The 25,616-nt window shown below is 33.1% G+C and overlaps 1 protein-coding gene across 1 annotated transcript in view; it reads right to left on the bottom strand.

The window, feature by feature from the left end:
- LOC143228381 (extracellular matrix organizing protein FRAS1-like) overlaps window positions 1-25,616 on the bottom strand; it is a 206,217-nt gene that overhangs the window by 132,730 nt on the left and 47,871 nt on the right. Inside the window, exons 3-10 of the mRNA XM_076459646.1 lie at window positions 23,114-23,221; window positions 12,347-12,436; window positions 10,341-10,500; window positions 8,218-8,351; window positions 7,898-7,981; window positions 7,607-7,711; window positions 3,896-3,953; window positions 2,823-2,956 (exon numbers count right to left, since the gene is read on the bottom strand). Coding sequence (XP_076315761.1) covers window positions 2,823-2,956; window positions 3,896-3,953; window positions 7,607-7,711; window positions 7,898-7,981; window positions 8,218-8,351; window positions 10,341-10,500; window positions 12,347-12,436; window positions 23,114-23,221 — 873 coding nt within the window. The remainder of the gene's footprint in view (window positions 1-2,822; window positions 2,957-3,895; window positions 3,954-7,606; window positions 7,712-7,897; window positions 7,982-8,217; window positions 8,352-10,340; window positions 10,501-12,346; window positions 12,437-23,113; window positions 23,222-25,616) is intronic.

Below are 25,616 nucleotides of genomic sequence, written 5' to 3'. Positions count from 1 at the left end.
AAGCTAATTAAGAGGAATTTCAAAGAAAAAATCTACAATCTGGTGTAATTTTTATCATGTGTATTACGTCTGTTAGCTTAATTGTACAGGTTTCTAATGCAGCCTAATGAGGGATTGGCTGAGGTTAAAATCTTAATATTAGTCTTTAAAGGTATTTTAAAATAATTTTAATTAAAGAAAATAGTTAATATTTTTGCTTTGGGGTAAACAAAAAGAGGAGGAGTCTAATTTTCATCCATAAAGCATGGTTAAAAACAAAGTTACAACATCAATAACTATTAAATTTTATGCATTTGTTTTTGAACTTCAAACAGTTTAATACTTCTTACCATCTTCATGAATTAGAAAGATAAAATTAAGAAATGTGGGAAACTAAACATTAAAAATGGTGTGGATTATGACATGAATAACATTACACTAGATATATTTGTGTACAATTTAATCATACCAAATGTATCAGATTCAACTTTTAATAATGACATATCAGGAATGGTTAAAAGAATGTACAGCCTGATATCAAAAGATGCTTCAGAGCAAAAATAAACTGGTTATTTTCACAGTCAGAGCAGAGGAAGGGCAATGGGACAAAAATCCTTAAATGAATCATAAAGTGATGACACTGTAATACTCTCAATTTGGATGAATAGAGGTGAAAAACTATACTACCAGTGCATAAAAAAGGTTCAAGATTTTGGATAAATGGAATGTTAATGTAAGAACAAGCACACAAAAGAAAAGAAGAAACAAACACAACAAAATACTGTTTATTTAATACTCTACATATAATTGTGTTACATATTTAAATATCACATTCATTTGTTTTGCTTATTTTAATTTCAATTTTACAGCCTAAAAGATAAGTTAAAATAATATTTACATGACCAGCAGGCACAGAAGTATCAATACAATGACATGACTTTCACAAGTGGGGTTTTGACTGTGGGATTAAGAATGGACTGGTTTCCTTAAAAGTTAAATCTTATCTGACACCACCATAAATGCATTCATAATGCATATCATTGCTACTGCAGATCACATAACAGAAAATAGCACTGAAATATGAAAGTATCCCTATTCTATGTGACAGTTTCAAGGTATCTTCCAAATGCAAAATCAAGTGGAACACAAATTAACCATCTCTGAAACAACAGATGACTACCTATACCAATCAAACTACAAAACTAACACCTTAGGCTGAATCTTCCACACAATACTCTAATTTCAAAATCAGAACTTAGAAAAATTTAAAACATTTTTATATATGAAGTATTAATCACAGGTTGATAAGATATTTAGTATTGAGATATAACAATATGATGAATAACACAAGCCTGCAATGGTTTTTATTGCCTTAAAATATTTACATGTTCTAGAGTAATTCCTGTACACTGAATCTGAAAATAATATCCATTTTTCTCCATCCTGTAAAGATTTCTTACGAGACATTATATGTATATTTACATAAGTGAATCATTTTCAATGAAATTGAGTCATATTTTGTTATGCTTAAAATATAGACAACAACTTGGTATAAATTTCTCTTGACCAACCGTGATATGTTAGACTTATCAGTCATTCTAGAACCCAAACATAATGAGAATTGTTCATTTTGTGTAAGGAAAGAATCTTGGTGTAATGGCTGATCAGTCTCTTAAGCCATCCAAGCAGTATGCTGTTGCTAGTGGTAGAGTAAATAGGATTTTAGAATATATTTACAGAAATAATAAATACAAATCTAATGACATTATAATTTCATTGTATATGTCACTGTTTAGGTCACATTTGGAATACTGTGTTGAGTCTTGGGCTCCTTACCTTTGAAAAGACACTGAATCATTGGAAAGGATTCAGAGGAGGTTACTGAAATGGTACCTGGGATGGAAGGGTTGATTAAGATCCTTAAAATTGTTTTTTCTTGAAAACTAGAAGAGTTAGAGAGGATCTCATTGAAGTGTTTAAGATTATAACAGAAATTGATAATGTTGATAAGAGCCTGATGAGGGAAAATTCCACTGACATACAACCAATAACCATTTGTGTACATCTTTGGATTAGCATTTGGTCTGGCATTCTCTGTATGTAGTGAATATATCAATGGCCTGGAGCTACTTAATTATGTTGTCTTATGAGCTTATGGACTGGTTTTGTTTGACTTGGAAGATTCTGTAACACTCACAAAGAGATTATCTTTCTCAACCTTGAGTCCTAGAGCTCAACTGGCAGAACATTCATTCTAAAACACTAGAATATGACTTGTTAATGCAGATTGTGAACTGATACATTATAAAACACAAAAATAATTTAATGGAGACCATGTGGATATCAAGCAGAATTACCAACAAAAAAAAATAAAAAAATGATAGTTTAGTTGTCAACAAGAATTACTAAATGGATTACTGACAATGATAACAGGCAACCACTGTAGATTTAAAAAAAAAAAGTATTACTAAATATATTGTGTATACAAACAGAAATTATATGCATGTAGTGCAGGGGGCATGTGATGGTTGACAGTATATATAATCAACAAGAATCACTGAAAACTCAGATGCTAAAGAGAATTACTAATAACAGTGTGATTTTCAAATAACTTACTGGTTGATAGCATAAATAACAAGAAGAATTATTTTCAATAGTGTAGCTAAAAATCTAGTTGATGACAAACAGTAGAAAAAAACAACCACAAGTTACTGAATAGCAATGTAAAGATAAACAATCCACATTTTGACAGAAAAAATATATTAACAGCAGTAAGTACTTTTAACAGTGTAATTAGTAGCAGAATAGATACCATAACATAATTGTGCAAACAAAATACTTACTGATGAACACTGTGGTGATTCACAATATGCAGTAGAACATGAAATCTTTCCCTTTGAGCATACACAAAATTCACAACTACTGATGTTCCAAATATCCCCACTGTAGAAAGTGTTGTTACCATGGGTACATGGGCCTAGGGAGTTACAAAAACAATGTAAAAGATGTTTTAACTTGTATATGTAAACTTGGAGAGCAAAATACAGTGTAAAAGATGTTATCAATGATAAATCTATCAACACTGAAAAAAAAAACGATTATGTTATTATATATGCTCTTTTAAGTCGCACAAGTATAAACTTGCTAATACACCTACTCAGTAAACTTAATCAAAATTTGTACAGAAATGTAACATTCTGTATTTTTAAATTCAATTGAAGAGAAATGTTAAAATTTATTATTTCTATTTTGAAAGTTAATTTATTGCTTTTATACAATGTTTATTTTATGTGGTTAATTTTCTGTCTTTAAAATAAAATCTAAACTGTTAAATTCACTTACTATAACAACTATAGTCACTTTCAATTTTATAATCTAATAATGTAAACTATTATCTTTTTAAAACAATGTTCCTATCAATTACATTAAAATTATCATATTCAAAGTTGGCATTCCCAGTGACTCAACAGTAAGTCTGATGGCATCTAATGATACCTGCAGTGGGAATAGCATAAAAAGCCAAGTGTGTAGCTTCATGTTTAATAATAAACAAACTTACAACAAAAATATTTGAAACACTGTTTACAACATTTTTTGTATTTTTTTTCCAATTATTTATGTTAATTAAATGGTAATGAGTTAATTTGTTTAACAATCTACAGTAAGTGATGGAAACACATTCATTTCCTTAACCCAATCTCTTTAGAAAATACTTTTTTGAAGCACCATTGATAAATTTTTTATAGAAACTGTTTATCATTTTGATAAAGGTTTTAAAATTAACCTTGCTAATTCAGCAATTTAAAAAATAGATTTATTATACATTTCTTTAAAATATTTTTATTATTTCTGCAAAATATTTAGTTTTTTACAATAGGTTTCTTTATATAAGAAAGATTTAAAACTTCTAACTTACTTTCTAAGGAAACACATGAGGGACAACATTCACTTGGCCTCTTGAGTAGCTTTTCATTCTGTTATGACACAAAATAGGCATCATTAAACTTCATATCTTCTTTTCATACAAAGTATGAAACATCAAAATTCTGATCCAGTTGTTATAGATTTTACACACCTCAAGAAACAATGTTTCTGTTACAGAGGTTCTGGTTTGGTTTTGTCAAATTAAGTTATCCATTAGCAGTATACACACACTACATATTTTACTTTCCTGTAATATACATTATATATTAATATAATTGCTAAATATTTCTAAGGTATGATTTACAGCAACCTACATTCAGTTGAGGTCATGTGATAATTTCAACCTAAGGCTAAGAAACTTATACCTGCTGTTTCATGAGATAGTTGCACTGTGTCTTACCTGACCTTGTGTATCGATAATACCTTGTAAATATTATAAGCAGTACAAATATTACTGTCTTCTGGTGCCCTATTTCTAGTTAGTCAACTACATAAAAAATGTGTACTGTTGATGAATTTTTGGCATTTTCATATACAATTTATTCTGAACATTGAGGAAAATACATTTGCTTTCTATCCTGTAAAAGCCAAGATTGCTATGAAAAACCATTCCCTTTTTGTCTTATTGTGCTCTTCAACCTGTTGATCATACCCAATTTGTTTCATTTCATTTTCAACATAGTCTTCACTTTAATTGTTTATTTACATAGTTTCTTCTATTCTATTTAAATTCAATATCCACAACATAATATAACAGCCCTAATGCTAATTGATCAGCTTCCAAAACCCAGTGAAATAAAGGTTTTTCACTTTAACAACAAATCTTGCATCTTTTATTTCACCTTCTACACATTACATCCATAAAACTGTTGTCTTTGAGAAGGACAAGACTAAGAGCAAAACTAACTATTAAATTACCATTGTGGTCACTTTTCACCAAGTTAAAATATAAACCTAAAATTAATATAATACTCAAGTGAGGACAAGTAATTTCTGGCATGGACAAAAGTCAGTACCTCAAGTAGCATGAACATATCTAGACATCAGCTGTCTCTATTAAAATGGTTTTGTATTGAATGTATTACAAAATGTTGGATGCATGGTAATGTTCTGGAATCCCCCTTGTCATTATAGTAATGGGGGTATTTGTACAGCATTATGAATGCATCATTTTACCATCACATCTTCACTGATGGAAAAAGTTATTTCAGTTATATGCTTGCTTTTTTTTTTTTTTATAACGTGAAAAAGAAGAACTCAAAACCTCTTATGCACATAACTCGAGATTGTAAAAATCATATTCATTCCTTGATGTTCTGGTTTACAAGGAAACCTGTTCTGCATAGTCTGGTTATTACAACTAGTATACAACAACTGAACAAACTTAAATAAATATATTTGTTGCTCGTATTACCTACTTTTGTCAAAGCTGAAATTATCCAAACACTTAAACTAAGTCCAAAGCACATCATGTTAATTATACCCAAAGAAAAGCTTGTACCTCTTGATTGTTTCACTAACAGTTAATCAACTTTGGCAAAACAACCACAAGACAGATCAGAAAGATGCAAAATATATGACAAAAAGGTAAATACTAAAAGGAAAAAAATAAAGAAAGAAAGGCAGTGTCAACAAAACACAACTTAAAACAGTGGATATACATTATAGTACTAAAAATAGCCAATAACCACTTAATGTGCACTGGACACTTCTTATCAAAGCAATTAGATATCTAATTTGTCATAGTAATGATTTAAATTATAATTATAGCATCGTTATTCAATTATATTGTTATATATTTTTATAATCTTTAATTGTAGATGTTAAATCAAGTTATAAAATTATTTACTACTTTAAATATTTTATTTTCTTACTATGATTTTGAGGTTTAGTTGTTTAAAAGTAGAAATGTCAACTATAATCAGTGTATTCACTAATGTTCAACATTGAAAGGACTGAACTCTCAATTTTTTTTTATTTTTTTTTTAAGAGTCCCAGTGAGACTTTGAAAACCTCAAAACTCAAAAAAAAAAGAAAAAAGCACTTCAGTGTAGATGAAACATTTTATTTGCAGCATGAACTATTTGTTTATCTTCCGCAAGTGAAAAGGAGCATTTTAAATGTTCAATGAAAAACATTTACATGTTATACTACATGTTATTTCCTTTTATGAATGCACAGTAGTTCTCATAAGATTAGAAATACTTTTCTTCATCTGGAACATTTCAAATATCATTTGCATAACTAAACTCTCATAAATGAATAACAAATGTTTTTATTCAGAATAAGTTTACATTTTATCTGTTATTTTCTTTACCCTAACTCTACATGAGATACATTTATTTGATTGACCACAATCACCATAAAAAATTAGGAAATAATTACGATTTTCCCCTATTTTCTTTTTGTAATGATTTCACATTGTAATAGAAAGCCACAATCCTAAATAGCTTAAAACTTGTAACAACACACATCTATTTATACTTAAATTTTATTGTTTTATTGCCTTTCGAACCATGTCTAACTATTATATGTGTAATATAAATTGGAAAACACATGGCAAACGTGTAGTTCACATCATGGTGTCGAATTAAATAACACACTAACTACTCATGAGCATACCCCATAAAAATCATTATTATTTATTTTACTTTAACTAACCTCAAAAGTTTACAATTTTTACATTTTAGTCACTTTTTCAATAATAAATGAAGAATACATATGAAAAACAAGAAATAAAATTCTTGCCTGGGTCTTAACTGTTTCATCTTGACTACTGACGAAACTAAACTTACTTTTTATACTAATTGTATTAATGCATTAAATAATTTCTGTTTAATTAAATAATGCACCACAAAGTACAGAATAATAACATGTGAAAGAAACAATGTTTCCTAACTATCTCAAATTTTGTGTTTTTCTAACTGTGCAACAAAAAAATCCATTTAAAATTCAGCTAAGCTCAGTGATGTGTTTCCCATGGTAATAAAGTTTGAACTGGAATTAAAATAGACTATTCTGTGTACAGATAACAATGTAACATAATACAACATTTAACAGAGAAGACTTTGGTTTGTTATTGGTCATAAGTATCAAAGAGAACCATTGCCAAGTTCTGAAAGAGAAGACAGACAGATGGGTAGAGCAAGTGGTCTGGTTTTCTATTTTATTGTTCTGTACCTAAATAAGATTAAAGACTATGTAAATTATGCTTTGCATGAAAGATGAAAGCATTATAATGAGTAATTTGCATTAAATATTTTACTTTTTGGTGGAGTGGTAAAATAATGTAGAGAAGAGGGAAGATGTGGATAACAAACATTGCAGATCTTATACCATGGCAGATAGAGAACCGTTTTTAAATATTTCTTTATAAAATTAATAACTTAAACCTTAAATAATACTAAAATTTAAATTATTTACCTTCTTATGCCAAATTTATTCATATACATGAATAATAGGTAGTTTAGTTACATTTTGAATGTAAAAGGTTGTGGCGTGCACATTTTGACCTAATCAAGATGAAAGGGTTAATCATGTGGTACTTTCAGATGGCTTTATTTTTGTACAATTTATTGTTATTATTCCATGGTAGAAGGACCAAAGCTTGCAATGAAAAACAAATGAAAATGCTGAATGTACGAGCAACTTATTTAATCAGTGTCTTAAAAAAACAAAGCTTTTTATTTTGCATAACAGTTACCTGCTCACATGAGGTTTCTGGAAAACATTCTTCTGCTACACAAACCACCTCACCAGCCTGGCAGCTGCAATGAGTGCAAGGATCAGCAATCCACCGGCTTCCATCCTGGAAAAGTTCCAGACCATAACAAAATGAAACAGAAAACAATAATATGTAAACATAAAAACACAAATACTGTCATATATGAAACCTTAAGCTTCTCTTTATTAATAAAATTAATGACATTTCTTTGAACACAAAAAATGACTAAATTAAAATCCTTGTAATAATTATTAATATGAATAAACATACCTCATACAGTATTCCAGCTACTTCACATGACTTTGTCAAACAACGGGGACAACATTCCCCTGGGATGGTCTGCAACAACTCCCCCTGATGAAGAATAATTAAGTGTAAGAAATTTATCCATGTTTTTAAAGGTGTTTCCAAAAATACACTGCTTTAATTATTTTTCAAGAAAGTACTTCTATGAACATTCTCAAAATGTTCTTCATTTATTAAAATGTGTGAAAGAAAGTTTTCAAAGATATAAAAAATACAAAATGAAGATACACTCAGCACAATACTCGAAATTAATGTTATCAAAGGATGGAAGATCATTTACTCACCTCAGCACAGGTACGGGATGGACATTCTGCAACAAAACAATTCACTTGCCCATCCACGCAGAGACACATACTGCATGTTGCAGGTAACCAGATATTCCCACTGTAATATGTCTTTCCTTGGTAGCTACATGAACCTGCAATACATAACATAGTTTTCTTTTATGTAAGAACATGAGTACAATAAAGTAAGTTATTTCCTTGACAGTTTGTAAACAAATTAGTTAAAATGACATAACAAAAACTGTCTAATAGAAACAATTTATTAAATATAACAACAAAAGTAAAAAATGTCAAACAATTAGAATACAAATTTTATCACTTATAAAAAACAATTAGTAAATTCCTGCCTGGCAAATAATAGGTAAAAAAATATTAAGAAGCAACACCACATAAATCTCAATGGGTCATTCCATGCCAACTCACCCATTAAAAAAACTTTTCCCAGTTCATATCACAGATTTTCTTGAAAAAATTAAAAATGAAGTTTTTGCTTAATTTTTTAAGGAAATCTATGACATAAACTGAGAAGCCCTATGTGAGTTGGCATGAAATGACCCCAATGTGATTAATTTCAGAAAATATTAAAGGAATAAGGAAAAAACAACAACAGAAGAATAAAAACCTAATTCACCAGAGAATAATATAATGCATCAAAATTCAACAAATTCTCAATATCAATAACAATATCATGTTATAATTCTTTCCAACTATAGCTCATGAATTAACCCACTTTTAAGATCAAGGAAGGCTTTTTATTTAACAATTAGACCATAGGGTTACATCTCAGGTGATTAATGATTACCATAAATCTACATAATCTTTTACAGCATTAATATCCGCACATCACCACTAAGAGAAGCTTGTGTCAGTTTTACAATATACACCTATTCAAAGTCAATATGCTTTAGCTGGAAGGAAACTTAACATTGTAATTCAATTTAAAATTCACAGTTGAACTAACTGACAGAAGAAATAATAAATGAATGGTAAATGAAACGATAACAAAAATAAAACTACAATTCATTTTGTCACAAGTTAAAAGACCCTGTTTTAAACTATATATTTTTATGTAACCTATATAAAGCATATTAAGCTAGTAATGTATAATAAATATAGACCTTTTTTTGTATAATTACATGAATCCACAATATACCACATGTAAATACCTATAAAAAATAACAAATATAGCTGTTTTGTTTGTAACTGTATTACTTTGCAAAATACAGTGAATAAAACTTGCTATTTTGATACCTACATAATCCTGCAGTACAGAATAAATAAAATACATGACTTTTTATAACTACCTCAGCCTATAGAATATAGTAAATTCTGCTTTTCCATCTTTAGCTATACAAATTTAAAGAAAAAATACAACAAATATAACTATTTTATTGGAATCTCAAACAATAATAAAATGTTTCCCTTTCCTTGGTTGTAACAGCACAGTAATCTACTGTGATAAACTGTAAATTAATTATATAAGAATAGCTCTTTCAACAAAAGTTTAAACTACAGTCAAAAAACATTTATGTAGCTGTGATGTATTAACAAAAACCTTTAATACTCTTTCATTCCTTCTTTTGACACAATTCATTATCAGATAATTTAAATAATGTAGACTAGTGAAATCTTTAAAATAACTTATTTTTACATTTTAAAAGATACATTTTCTACCGTAACAAAGACAAAATGAAAGAAGAAGTTCTGTGTATTAGCTACATCTTCAAACCTTTTAATTTTTAAATAAGCTACATTGACAATATATATCACTAAAAACAATCACTAGTCTAGATAAGAAATTAGGTTATCAGGATAGTGCAAAAATATACAGTTTTGGTTTCTTTTCACCACTACAACTGAGTAAGTTAAAACACACTTGCAGTGAAATGCAATACATTGAAAGACAAAATCAAATGTAGAAACTATGATATTAATTAAATCTCTATAAAATAAATTTACTTCATTGATTATTCAACATTTCTGTAATCCATAACTTTTTAAATTAACAATCTTATATTTTTGCACAATATTTTTACAGTTTAAATATTTAAATTTTCTATTATCATTACTAATTCACCAATAAACAATGACAATAGGATTTCAAATAAAATGTAAATACTCACTTCCAGATGGCACACACCGAGGACAACAATCACCTTCCAGGTGTTGCAACACCTGTCCCAAACTACAGGAAGTAATATCACATTTTGTCTTATGGCATTGCACCTTACCCCCTGAACAAACACACTTTTGACACTTCCCTGATGTCCATTCTGTTCCCTCCTTAAAACCAAACAAAAGTGCAATTCTTGTTTATATCAATCTTCATATTTATTAGGCATTACCTTTATAAAATCAACACCCTTTAATCATTAAATAAAATTCAATAAAAATTCTGCAAAAATATGAAAAATTGTATCTAATGTAAAAAGTTTTCAGTTCCATAGATTTAAAATAATTCTTTCATATTAGCGAACTACAACCATGTAAGACAGATGTGCTTACTTTGTCAAAAATATTTTAACAATTGAGTTACAGCTTTGTGGTGATACATATTATTTAGACTGCAGCTGTCATTAACAAAAGGTGGTTAAAACAGAATTTCATATCTATTCATACCCAACTAGGTTTAAAGAAGGAGTGAAGAAATTATACTTTACACAACAAATAAAATACAGTACATTAAACAACTAAAGGATAGTTAAAGCTTCCAATAATTTAACTGTGACACTGCAAAAACTATTGTTATAAAATAATATCAATAATTCTACTCTGTTTTTAGCAAACCAGGAATTTCATAGTCCATCATGTGATCTGAAATGCAAAATGATTGGAAATTTAGTCAACTTTTGTAAATTAATACTTGACAGATGTAAATTTGCATCTTTACAGTTCAATCAGCTAAAAGTGATAGAGGAATTATTATCGATTAATTAGAAACTGGGACAAATTGCATCAATGTATGGAAGCATAAAAAACTGTAGGATACACTCCTTATAATGTGCTGTATTAATGGAACTGTTTTTCAGAATAAAGAGGTTAGTACTTCCACTACTGATTTGTTCTTCAATCTGTACTTCAATCACTGTCATGTTTCACATTCCTATGTGTAAATGGGGTGAACATAATTCTTGGTTCTCTCCAAATGATCATATGCTTGTTATCTGGTTACAATTCATTTATAAAAAGAATATTGCTCCACTTGTCCTTGGAATATTTTTGACATCATTGCAACCAAGCTATTTTGTTCCTTCAACTGAAGTGGAATACACCACACTGGGCTTCTGACTTGCAGGCTAGGTTTATAAAGTCTGGGCTAATCATCTGCTGACTCACACAGCATTCAGTTGAGGCTAGAATCTCATTTAGTCTCGGAGCAGGTAAGCTATGATCATTAGGTGCCAAAATAATCTTCTGTTAAGACAGTGGTCTACCTTATCCAGTAATTCTATCATTACTTTGAAAGTACTTCCATTGTGCTAACAATAATTTGAGACACTTCAGCCAATTAAAACAGTCTGTTAAGACTAGAGAGCTTTTATTCATTCTACGGCTCTTCATACGAGTGAAAAGTCCAAATGTCTTCTTTGAGGTCAAGCAATGGTTCCTGAGTAACTTAGAGCACTTAAAACACTTGTGATTTACTTCAAAATGGTAAGTGAGACAAAACTATGTGATATCACTGCATAAAGTACAAATTGAATCCCTAGCGAGTTGTATTTCAGATTGCATAACTGACTTTTTTTTTTTTTAATTTCGCACAAAGCTACTTGAGGGCTATCTGTGCAAGCTGTCCCTAAATTAGCAATTTAAGACTAGAGGGAATAACTGACTGCCAGACACCTAATTGACATGATATAATTATATCACAAACTCCAACTATCTCTTCAACTGTTTTGTGCAGAATTTATAAATTTGATTATATCTAATAGAAAACATCCTAATACGACAATCAAAGAAATAAAAAACAAGTGTCTTCTCTTTAAACTAAATCTAATTGTTGCTTTTCCTAACAAACAAGTTTAAATTATATCTTATGAAATGTCATGGTATAATCTATTACTCATATTCAAAGTGATGCCTTTTCGTGTAGCTTTCTAGAAACACCTGTATTAAAATGTTAACTCACTGGAAATGTTTTGTTATCATAAGTACAAGACCTTTCAGCAGAAGAGCAATGAGGACAACACTGATCAGCTGGTATATACAATACTTCTCCCTGGAAGAGAGAAACAAAAAATTTAAAACAATAGAAAAAATAAATAAATAACAATAAGTAAATATTTATTCAGGGTCAAATTTCTTATAGAAACGTTTTCACTTTTATGTACCTGAACTGTTTAAGCTAAAACATTATATCCACTCTAACACAACAGCATTATAATCAATAATAAAAACAATTTTTCTCTGAAATAAATATACATACATATACAAATTAAATACACATTACAGTATATGTCTTAATATTTCTATATCTCACGAAATAATTGCATTTTCTAAAGCAAAATAGAAGCCAAACATCTGCATTCATTCATTACTTGTTTCTTTGTTTGAAATTAGGTGCAAAGCTATGCAATGGTTCATCTTTGCTATGTCCATTAAAAGTATGGAAACTAGGTTTCTAGAATTGTAAATCCGTGGACAAACCATTGTGCCACTGGGGAGTGACCATTCATATTTAACTTTTAGATGCACAGTATACAAAATGATGACATTACGAAATGCTGCAACAAAGTATTATGATACTGATGTTCCACCAAATCAACCATTCATCACCACCATTACAACAGCTTCTTAAACCTATTGTTTTTTTTACTAAGCCAAGAAGTTTATTAAAGTTAGAAATAAAGAGAACGAGGGTTATCAAAAATACTAATAGATGGTGCAAAATAAATATACAATTTCGAAATTAGTTACTTAATGAGACAAGGCAATTAAAACAATAAAAACAGTGTTGAGAATGAAGTTAATTTTTTTTTATATCTAATTATCCTGTTGCATAATTTTTGTCTTTAATCACCAAACATGCTCGCCCCTTTCAGTCGTGGAGGCGCTATAAAGGGTCGGCAAATCCCATTATTTGTTAGTAAAAAAAGTAGCCCAAGAGTTGGCGATGGGTGGTAATGACTAGCTGCCTTCCCTCTAATCTTACACTGCTAAATTAAGAGCGGCTAGAGCAGATATTCCCCGTGTAGCTTTGCGCGAAATTCAAAAACAAACAAATAATCTTTGTCTTTAATCAAATATGAATCCAACTATATAAGGCATAAAAGCATATGGTCTTATCAATTTACATTCCACAACTATCACTTATTCAAAAAGTTTATCAGCAATCCTGTAATATGTCGTAACAACGTGTTGTTTGTTGTTGTTGTTGTTGTTATTACTAATATTTCAAACAAAGAAGTATTATATTTTAAAAATTTATAACATTTGAAAACAAACAAAAAGCGTTCGGAATTTAAAGTTAAGAACTAATGCGAGTGCAAATTTTTCTTTAGAAAATGTCAATTTTAAAGTAAATAGCGTTGAGAGCACAAAGAGGGAACACGTCAAAGCAACACTTATTTTAACATGCCCATGTAACTTCCAGCGTACTTCAAAAGTGTATGTGATGTAAAAATAAATACGAAATTAATATGTCTTAATGAGAGAAAATGTCTAAACACGACAAATTAGTGCTCTGTCATCATACAATCCTTAGATCGCCCTTATGTTGTAGTATCAAGTTATACGCACTGGTAACGAGCACGCATGCTTCAAATTAAAACAACGTAGGTGGATATTATAGAGAGGGAATACGATGTTAGTGTTTTTTCATTTGCTGCTAACAGAATGACCTTTCTACACGCCAGTTTGCAAATTAATAACATAAAATCTACGAAATATGACTTGTTATACAATTTCCTGGTAGTCATGTAGCCTTGTTACTTAAATTCTAATTTTTTTTATTTACACAGTGCCTTTACTGCCATATCTGGACTTACACAATATTATACCTCATAACTTAATAAGGCAACATAATAAATTTTATTATAAGCGAATCACGTAATAGCGTCGTACTAATGACTGACACGTTAAAGTATAGAAGTAATATATATACGTACAGTCATGTGAAAAAGTTAGGGCACCCTATGAAAGCCTGTGTATGTGTGTAACATTTTTGGATATATAGATATTTAATCTCAATTTTAATAATACTGAGAGATTATAGGAATATAACTAAACAATTAAAACTGAAGAAAAGACTTTTCAAGATCTTCTGTAAATGTAATTCTACAAAAATGCATATTCTAACTGAGGAAAAAGTAAGGACACCCTACCCCCTAATAGCTAGTGTTACCCCCTCTGGCTGAAATAACTGCAGTGAGACGCTTCTTGTTGCCATCTACCAGTCCCTGACATCGGTCTGAAGAAAGTTTGCCCCACTCCTCAATGCAGAATTCTTTCAGCTGCGAGATATTTGAGGGGTTTCTTGCATGTACAGCCCGTTTCAAGTCACCCCACAGCATCTCAATGGGATTAAGATCTGGACTTTGACTCGGCCATTCCAGGACTCTCCATTTCTTAGTTTTCAGCCAGTCCTTGGTGGATTTACTGGTATGTTTTGGGTTATTGTCGTGTTGCAGGGTCCAGTTCCGCTTCAGCTTTAATTTTCGTACAGATGGCCTCACATGATCCTCAAGCACCCCCTGAGACACAGTAGAATTCATGGTGGATTCTATGATTGTGAGCTGTCCAGGTCTTGCTGCAGCAAAGCAGCCCCAACCCATGACACTCCCACTTCCATGCTTCACAGTTGGTATAAGGTTCTTTTCCTGGAATGCTGTATTTGGTTTACGCCAAACATGTCCTCTGTTCTGGTGTCCAAATAATTCAATTTTGGACTCATCTGTCCACAGAACATTATTCCCGAAGTCCTGGTCTTTGTCTACATTCTCTCTGGCAAACTTCAGTCTGGTCTTGATGTTTCTCTTAGAGAACAAAGGTTTCCTCCTTGCACACCTCCCATGCAAGTTAAACTTGTGCAGTCTCTTTCTGATTGTATAGGCATGCACTTTCACATCAACAGTAGCCAGAGCCTGCTGTAGGTCCCGTGATGACATGTTAGGGTGTTTGCAGACCTCTTTTTAGCATTTTGCGGTCTGCTCTCGGGGTGAACTTGCTTGGACGACCAGACCTGGGCATGTTGGCAGTTGTTTTAAAAGCCCTCCACTTGTTGACTATTTTCCGGACAGTGGAATGACTGATTTCAAAATCTTTTGGGATTTTTTTAAATCCCTTACCAGACTCATAAGCTGCTACAATTTTCTTTCTGAAGGCCTCAGACAGCTCTTTTGTTCTCACCATGGTGCTCACTCTCACTTCAACAGTCAGGAGCACACCAAACTCAATGTCTGAGGTTTAAATAGGGCAAGCTTCATTCAAAATGCTAAGTAACGATCTTCTAATCATGTGCACCTGGTGTGATACACCTGTGTGTGAGTTGAGCCATTTTAAGTGGGAATAAATGTGGGTGTGTCTTAACTTTTTCCTCAGTTAGAATATGCATTTTTGTAGAATTACATTTACAGAAGATCTTGAAAAAAGACTTTTCTTCAGTTTTAATTGTTTAGTTATATTCCTATAATCTCTCAGTATTGTTAAAATTGAGATTAAATATCTATATATCCAAAAATGTCAAAAAATACACAGGCTTTCATAGGGTGTCAACTTTTTCACATGACTTTACATACTGAAGACTATTGGAAGAAATACAAGTATTTGTTTGTTTGGTTGGTATTTCGCGAAAAGCTACACGAGGGCTATCTGCGCTAGCCGTCCCTAATTTTGCAGTGTAGAGGTAAGGCAGCTAGTCATTATCACCCACCACCAACTCTTGGACTACTCTTTTAGCAACGTATAGTGGGATTTATCGTCATATTATAACGTATCCAAGGCGACCACGTTGGTGTGATGGGAATACTTACCCACGACCCTCAGATTATGAGTCGAGCACCCTAACCACCTGGCTATAGGCTGGAATGCAAGTAGCTCAAAATTCAGATCATAATAAAAAGCACGAGCTATCAAAGTTTCGACGTAGTATTATGTACAAAATGATGACTCATGTGTTGAGTGCATACAAAATGATAACTATTACAGTACGAACAGTGTCTAATATACCATGGAAAAAATTGGAAGGGTCAGAAACGAAAGAATTATAAAATGAAAGATGTCAGAGTGCGAGCACAAAACAATCACGCCTGTCAAACAAAGATCGTTTCTTAAACAAAGAGAGTATGAAATTGTTTTGTTTGTTTGTTTTGAATTTCACGCAAAGCTACAAGAGGGCTGTCTGAACTAGTCGTCCCTAATTTAGCAGTGCAAAACTAGAGGGAAGGCGGCTAGTCATCACAACCCACCGTCATCTCTTGGGCTACTCTTTTACCAATGAATAGTGGGAATAGTCACACACAATAACGCCTACACGGCTGAAAGGACGAGTATGTTTGGTGTGACAGGGATTCAAACTCGCGACCCTCGAATTACGAGTAGAGTTCCTTAACCACCTGGTTACGCCGAGCCGCTTTATAATGGGATATTGATTATATATGCACACATACACATACACAAAAACTGTCAATGAAATAATAACTTTTGTGATTAGAGACAGAGATACTGTCCACTCATACTGCCCTTTCTTTAACACGAACTTCCTGAACAGCTGTTACCAGCTACGGTTCTAAAGTTCAAAAACAAACTCTTTAGAAGGAAGATCTTCACTTCGTACTACGTAATGAAATGTCATCGCCATTTCTTAACTGCCACGTGACCTCAGATCAAGACACACACAGGAGTGGCGACAGAACTTTAAATGAAACTGAAAGAGGATAACATTGGAAACATCTTGGCAAGTTTGACTGATTAAAATCAAACGCTAGCTTCAGACAAAGAAACGTTGTCTCATAACTGACATATTAATATTAATAGCAAAGGTTTATTTTGGACTTTGCAACAGTTAATAAGGAAATAAAAATATTAAAAGCTGTAAAAACTAGTATGGAATAACTTATTATGAAAAAGTGAAATATAACGTTTTCAACAAGTTACAAGTTTTACGTTTCGCGACAATACTTACAACACATTTATTTATTTTCAAAATGTTAGCGCAAACGCACTTCCAACAACTGTTAGTCTGCTTTATTTGTGTAAACTTTATAAACAGACGAGTTACAGTTTGAATTAATTTGGCAGTGATAAGAACCTAGATTCAACATGGCAAAATTGGGTTATGGAGATTTAGACGCTTGTGGGGTAAACCCAGTATTTTTTCTATCTCGTAATTACTCTCTACATTTTGTCTGTTACGTTGTTCTGTTTACACACATTACAATTCACTCAAAAACTTATTATTCGCCTTCTTTTAACAATAACGAACAAAATGTAACTACCAATCACATTTCATCCCACATTGGCCCCATTTACCTGCTTTTATCGTCACTGTCACTGAACTGTATCAAAAACATGTTTTTTACACATGTGCTGTAGGAGTTTTCTTGTGACTCGTGGCGATTAAGATGTGTATATTTAATCTCTTTGCACTAACTTTGACATTGATTCAAGTTCTTTATTAATGGATATGTGTTTTTCTTATATCAAAGCCACATCGGTCTATCTGCTGTGTCCACAAAGGGGAATCGAGCCTTTGATTTTAGCGTTGTAAATCCGTAGACTTATAGCTGTCCTAGCGAGAAACAATGGAATGCACCCTAAACACGTTTTACAAATTACAAGTACAGAGGTAAAATTCACATTTCTTTACGTTATTATGGATTCGAATCATGTACATGCTCATGGGAAGAATATGTTATAAAAAGGGGATTTCTGTTAGTAGTGAAATTTTGTTAGAGTTTCCTTACAGTTATGTTCTAATATATGTTCAATCTGGTTAAGAATCTACGATTTTTGCTGACCATAAAATAATGACAGAAAATTAAATTAATTCGTGATAATATGAGAAGAGTGAAATGGTAAATTTTCCTCCAGAAAAAGTTCTTGCTCATGAGAATGGAAATGTATCATAAAAGGTTAATCATGATTGGCAGACGTTCAGATAAACTTTGGACATTATGGCCCTTCTAAACGGATTAAAAGAAGCATTTCTTACTTCAAGAATATTCTCTATACCAGTACATTACCTCTACAAGTAGTTTCGTCAAAACAGTACAACCACAGTTGTGTGTTTTGGGCATGTTTTATTTATTTTATTAGTGAAGTAAAGAACAAACAAGACCCATAAGGTCACATCGCACGTTTCCTACAGTTTGGCTTCTAAGCACCATTGGAACTCTATTTTCCTCTTTACAATCGAGATAGCCCTTTTCCTGCTGCCAAATTACAGTCTTTGTAACACCCTTCAAATTGTAAGTTTGGAAATATCCTAATCCTAAACACCGTTGAAAGCATCCGTCCACTGGGCCACAATCTAATCCTTGTCTAGTTATCTTTTCAATCAATCCTTCGTTAAAAGTTGACAGCTACAGTTTATCTTTTGACTGGCTTTAATGATAGACGATTCTAACAATAAAATAAAGAAACACTGACAGTGGCGAATTTCTAGACGAGGACCAATTATCATGTTTCTTTGAAAAGGAAGATCATTCTTCTCACCTAATAATTTACCAACTAACTATGATGTGACTACATATATTCGTTTATGAAATTCAAGTAATAACTTTATACATCTCAAGACCGTTTATTTTCCATATGAAAAATGTGATTGAAAATCCTAATAAATGGGTCAGTCAGTGTATGTTGTAAATATAGTAGTATTTCCACTCAGCGTACAATATTTCACCAACTACCAAGGGCATTTTATGTCTCGATTCTCAGAAAGGCGGTTAAGGATCAAAGTTAGCTGAACTCAGTTCGAAAGACTGAAAGATCTGCTTAAATAACTCGACTCTAGGTGCGGCCTAACTCAGTTATGAATGATAAACCACAATTTTCAAAATACAACCATAAATTAGAAACAGTGTTAACATAATACGAAATGGAAAAACTAAGCGCCACATTATATCGCCCCCACGGCTAAAAGGGCGAAGATGTTTGATGTGACGGAGATTCAAACCCGTGACCATCAGATTACGAGCCAAGCGCCATAACCACCTGGCCATGCCGGGCCTACCATCGTTTCAATCTTCAAAAACTGTTTTTGAAGCCTGACAAATACGCGGGTAATAGAAATACATTAAAGAACAACAATTAAACAAACCTCGAGAAAAAAATAAATACAAATGTATACTGGTCTATGAGCTGTTAATTTCCGCTTCCCAGAAACAACGAGCTGAAAATTGGAATTCCCAAGAGCACTTCTTTCTTCGTAATTACCACGCGCTATCATGTTTGTTTGTGTTATTGGATGGCGAGAAATATGATATACCTTCGTGTTTTCCCACTACCAATAAAAAATATTTTTTCAAATGTTCCTGATAAATGTTAGCTCGATGTCTAATTATAATAATCGATCACGTTTAATGTTTTTTTAAACACTAAAGAACGATTTTCAGTTGTTTTTTTAAAGAAAAATTAGTATTGTTTATTTCTTGCATGAATGCACACAAAGCTAAACAATTTTATTTACTAAACACAAGAGGCCAATTGGTTAAAGCAGTAATCCGAGGGTCGCTAGTTCGAATCCCCGTCACATCAAACTTTCTCGTCCTTTCAACCGTGGAGGCGTTATAATATTACGGTCAATCCTGCTATTCATTAGTAAAAAGAGTAGCCTAAGAGTTGATGATGGGTGGTGATGACTAGCCACTTTCCCTCTAGACTTACACTGCCAAAGTAGGAACGGCTAGCGCAGAGAGGTCTCGTGTAGCTTTGCGCGAAATTCAAAACAAATCAAGCTAAACAGAAAAAAAAACCGCCCCAAACTTTTGTATTATTCTACCGAAATAGCACGATCTGACGCTCTCGTGGTCCCACAGTGCGAGGATCGTTTTTGCAGCAATGAAACATTAACTTAAGTTGTTTTTCTTTGATTTTTAAGAAATTTTAAGATTTTCACAATTTCGTACAACGAACAAACAAATTACACAACTGATTTACTTGAGGGAAAATAACTAGAGAACAAATCGCCGTTAACTCTTGAGCTATTGTAATCGAATAATAGGATATGGTGGCCCGGCATGACCAGGTGTTTAGGGAGTTCGACTTCCAATCTGAGAGTCGCGGGTTCAAATCCCCGCCACACCAAACATGCTTGCCCTTTCAGTCGTGGAGGCGTTATAATGTTACGGTCAATCCCACTATTCATTGGTAAAAGAGTAGCCCAAGAGTTGGTGGTGGGTGATGACGACTAGCTGCCTTCCCTCTAGTCTTACACTACTAAATTAGGGAAGACTAGTTCAGACAGCCCTCTTGTAGCTTTGCACGAAATTCATAAAACAAACTACAATATGGCGCACTTACAGCGCGTTTGTGCAGCAACGAGACAGAAACAATTAGCTTCACAATCTGGCACACTAGCCAATAGGCCACACTCGACACAGTAAAGAGTGATCCTTAAGGTCTCTTAAACTGTAAGCGATAATTTTATGAGTTTTGTGTTTGTTCCAAGTAGCAAAAATTGCCTCTAAGTTTTTTGAAAGCAGTAAAGAATTGTGTTTAAAGTTGTTGTTGTTTTTTTTCGAAAAGTTCAGATATTCCTACGCAATCGTCATAAAGCCCGGCATGGCCATGTGGGTTAAGGCGTTCGACTCGTAATCTGAGGGTCGCGGTTTCGAATCCCGGTGGCACCCAACATACTCACCCTTTCAGCCGTGGGGGCGTTATAACGTGACGTTCAATCCCACTATTCGTTGGTAAGAGAGTAGGTAGCCCAAGACTTGGCGGTGGGTGGTGATGACTAGCTGCCTTCCCTCTAGTCTTACATTGCTAATATAGCCCTCAAGTACCTTTGCGCGATAATCAAAAAACAAACAACCAATCGTCATATTTCTCGTTTCAATACACAGTTTATTTCTACAAAATAAACTTCAAAATAATTTTTGAAGTGTTCAGTGTTATTAAGTTAGTAATACTTAATATGTTTAGTGTAACCCTCTCAACGTTACTTGGTTGTGTTTTTAAATACCGCTAAAGAAACTATCAAACGCTTTTCAAGTATATTAATATACTCTTCAAAAAAAGAAACACAAAAGGGATATTCTTGTTGTTTTAAAGAGAAATATATGTAATAACGTTACAAGCTCAGAGTATGTGATGTTACACGTGTTAAGGCACTGATTGTCAGATCAAAATGACAATAAAAGTTGTGCACATTGAAAACGGAGGAAAACATCAGATTTTTCGCTAAAACGCATTCGTGTCCAATAAATTTGTTTGAGAGATCTGCATGTTCTGCAAGTGCAACATGTGCAAAATCCCTATAAAAGTGACGGGTTCTCGGTTTCCATAGCTTAGTGTTAAGCCACCGACATGCAATACAGTTACGCCAAGACTGACTGAAGCACAACGCAACAACGCTATTGGTCGCTTGGAAGCAGGCGAATCTCGATCAGATGTTGCCAGAGCTGTGAATGTCCACCCAAGCACCATCACAAGGCTATGGAATCGTCACCAACAACATGGATAAACTCGTGACCGTCCACGATCTGGCAGACCTCGTGTGGCCACGCCCGCACAAGATCGCTACATCCGGTTACGCCACCTTCGGGATAGGACCGCAACTGCGACGTCTACTGCCTCAACCATACCAGGGCTGCGTAGGATTTCCGATCAGACCGTACGTAACCGTCGACGAGATTCTTAGGCCCCATGTGCAACCCATCATGGTGAATGTCAACGACGTTTTTCAACATGACAACGCCCGTCCTCACACAGCCCGACTCACCACTGACTTCTTGAGACACCACAACATCAACGTTCTTCCCTGGCCCTCCAAATCACCAGATTTAAACCCCATCGAACATCTTTGGGACGAGTTGGACCGACGTCTGCGACGGCGACAACCTCAACCGCAGACTCTACCTCAGCTTGCAGCAGCTTTGCAGGCTGAGTGGACAGCCATTCCACAGGATATGATTCGTCAACTCATCGCTTCCATGGGCAGGAGATGCCAAGCAGTTATTGATGCTCACGGGAGGCATACTCGTTATTGACGTTGAGTGATGTTAAACGTCAACTAGTGAGCGTGGACTTCGCCTTTGCAGACTTTGGATGTTCAGCAGTGAATGTGCAAAGTTTCACACATGTCATACAGAACTACCCGGAATAAACTTGTTAACAATATGTCTCAAATTTTGCCTTTTGCGTTTCGTTTTTTGAAGAGTATATTTATATTTCTAACTTTCTCCTCAGTGCTACCATAAAATTTTTAAAAATGCTCATTTCACAAACAAAGTTTCGGGAAGTTCAAGTTCCTAGTTAAAAATAGAAACGTATATTGATATAACATCACGCAAATATAATAGAAGTATTTTAGTTATAGCTTAATGCATAAATAATGTTTAAGTATAAAACTACACAAGACGCTAAACCTTTTAAAAAAATCTGAAATACTAACCATGCTTCATTGGTTAACTCAGAAACCTGGAGGATAGTGTGTTCGTCTGTGGATCTAAGCATTAAAGGTTCAAGAGCCGTAAGTGCATTATTCAACATGATTAACCCACCAGTTGGTGATGGGTGCTTGTGAATAGTTACATCAACTCTGTTATATTAATTCACAGTTAAAGAGAGCTAGCGCAGATATACCTTCCCTCGAATTTCCGAAACAAAGAGAAATCGGTCAAAAAAGTGAAACACGTCTCTTTTTTTTTATAATTCTATATATATTGTGAAATCAGGAAAACTATTTGTAATAAAATAAAGTAAATTTATATCAGATGACACGTGATGTACTTACACCTTCAGTGTTGCACCCAGGATCTGAACAGCGAATCTGGTAACACACTGGGATGTTTGATTCGCACATACACGTTTGGCAAGCATCCAACTGCCAAGAAGATCCATTCTGGGAAAGAAAAACAACATCAGAGCGTCAGGCAATCCAGTGTTATACACAGACTAAACATAAATGAGATAAAGTAACCAACAGCACACGATTCTCGAGAAACCAGACAAGCAAGAATAATGATATTCTATAAATAGACTGGAACGTCTGGAGTACATTTATTTCAAATACATATAGAGAAAATAGTTTTCAATGAAGATATTTAAATATGAAACGAAAACAGCGATAATTCACATTGCTGATATTAAGGATAGTACGTATACTTAAATATTATATGTAATAATAAACTTATACCTATTATACATAAAATATACATCTACAACTTATTCAGTACACTTTTTAACTTCATAGTATACACATTACAGAAATAACAAATACAATCTACAACCTGTCTAGCTCATTTCATGAGTAAACAGTATACGCAACAGAAAAACAACAATCTAGAACCTGTCTAGCTCATTTCATGAGTAAACAGTATACGCAACAGAAAAACAACAATCTAGAACCTGTCTGGTACATTTCATGAGTAAACAGTATACGCAACAGAAAAACAACAATCTAGAACCTGTCTGGTACATTTCATGAGTAAACAGTACACGCAATAGAAAAACAACAATCTAGAACCTGTCTGGTACATTTCATGAGTAAACAGTATACGCAATAGAAAAACAACAATCTAGAACCTGTCTGGTACATTTCATGAGTAAACAGTATACGCAACACAAAAACAACAATCTAGAACCTGTCTGGTACATTTCATGAGTAAATAGTATACGCAACAGAAAAACGACAATCTAGAACCTGTCTGGTACATTTCATGAGTAAATAGTATACGCAACAGAAAAACGACAATCTAGAACCTGTCTGGTACATTTCATGAGTAAATAGTATACGCAATAGGAAAACGACAATCTAGAACCTGTCTAGCACATTTCATGAGTAAACAGTATACGCAACAGAAAAACAACAATCTAGAACCTGTCTGGTACATTTCATGAGTAAACAGTATACGCAACACAAAAACAACAATCTAGAACCTGTCTAGCACATTTCATGAGTAAACAGTATACGCAACAGAAAAACAACAATCTAGAACCTGTCTAGCTCATTTCATGAGTAAACAGTATACGCAACAGAAAAACAACAATCTAGAACCTGTCTGGTACATTTCATGAGTAAATAGTATACGCAACAGAAGAACAACAATCTAGAACCTGTCTGGGACAATTCATGAGTAAATAGTATACGCAATAGAAAAACGACAATCTAGAACCTGTCTGGTACATTTCATGAGTAAATAGTATACGCAATAGAAAAACGACAATCTAGAACCTGTCTGGTACATTTCATGAGTAAATAGTATACGCAATAGAAAACGACAATCTAGAACCTGTCTGGTACATTTCATGAGTAAATAGTACACGCAATAGAAAAACGACAATCTAGAACCTGTCTGGTACATTTCATGAGTAAATAGTACACGCAATAGAAAAACGACAATCTAGAACCTGTCTGGTACATTTCATGAGTAAATAGTACACGCAATAGAAAAACGACAATCTAGAACCTGTCTGGTACATTTCATGAGTAAATAGTACACGCAATAGAAAAACGACAATCTAGAACCTGTCTGGTACATTTCATGAGTAAATAGTACACGCAATAGAAAAACGACAATCTAGAACCTGTCTGGTACATTTTATGAGTAAATAGTACACGCAATAGAAAAACAACAATCTAGAACCTGTCTGGTACATTTCATGAGTAAATAGTATACGCAATAGAAAAACAACAATCTAGAACCTGTCTGGTACATTTCATAAGTAAATAGCATACACAATAGAAAAATAACAAATACAATCCACAACCTGTCTAATACATTTCATAAGTAAATAGTATACACAATAGAAAAATAACAAATACAATCCACAACCTGTCTAATACATTTCATAAGTAAATAGTATACAAAATAATTAAATAGTGTATGCATTTCATGACCTGTTTAATACATTTAAGTAGAAAACATTACAAGTACATAAAATATACAATATACAACTCATTCAATAGTCAGCATATTTGATTAACAACCAACGCACACTTATGAAGATAAAATACAATTAACTAAACTATCAGGTGTCAAAGACACGTCATTTAGTCACTTCCTGTTTCCTTTCACGGTGATTATTATATTTGTTGCTTGTTCATCTAGGAACGAGTAGGCTCCGTTAGTTTTAACTATTAAAATACTTTTTGTTGTTATTTTTTACTTTCGCGCAAAGCTACACAAGGGCTACCTGCACCAGCCGTCCTTAATTTAACAATGTAAGACTAGAGGGAAGGCAGCTAGTCATCACCACCAACGAATAGTGGGTTTGAGCGTCACATTATAACGCCC

Source organism: Tachypleus tridentatus, chromosome 10, assembly GCF_004210375.1.
Source record: "Tachypleus tridentatus isolate NWPU-2018 chromosome 10, ASM421037v1, whole genome shotgun sequence".
Classification (NCBI taxonomy): domain Eukaryota; kingdom Metazoa; phylum Arthropoda; class Merostomata; order Xiphosura; family Limulidae; genus Tachypleus; species Tachypleus tridentatus.
This window is presented reverse-complemented; position numbering and strand designations above follow the sequence as displayed.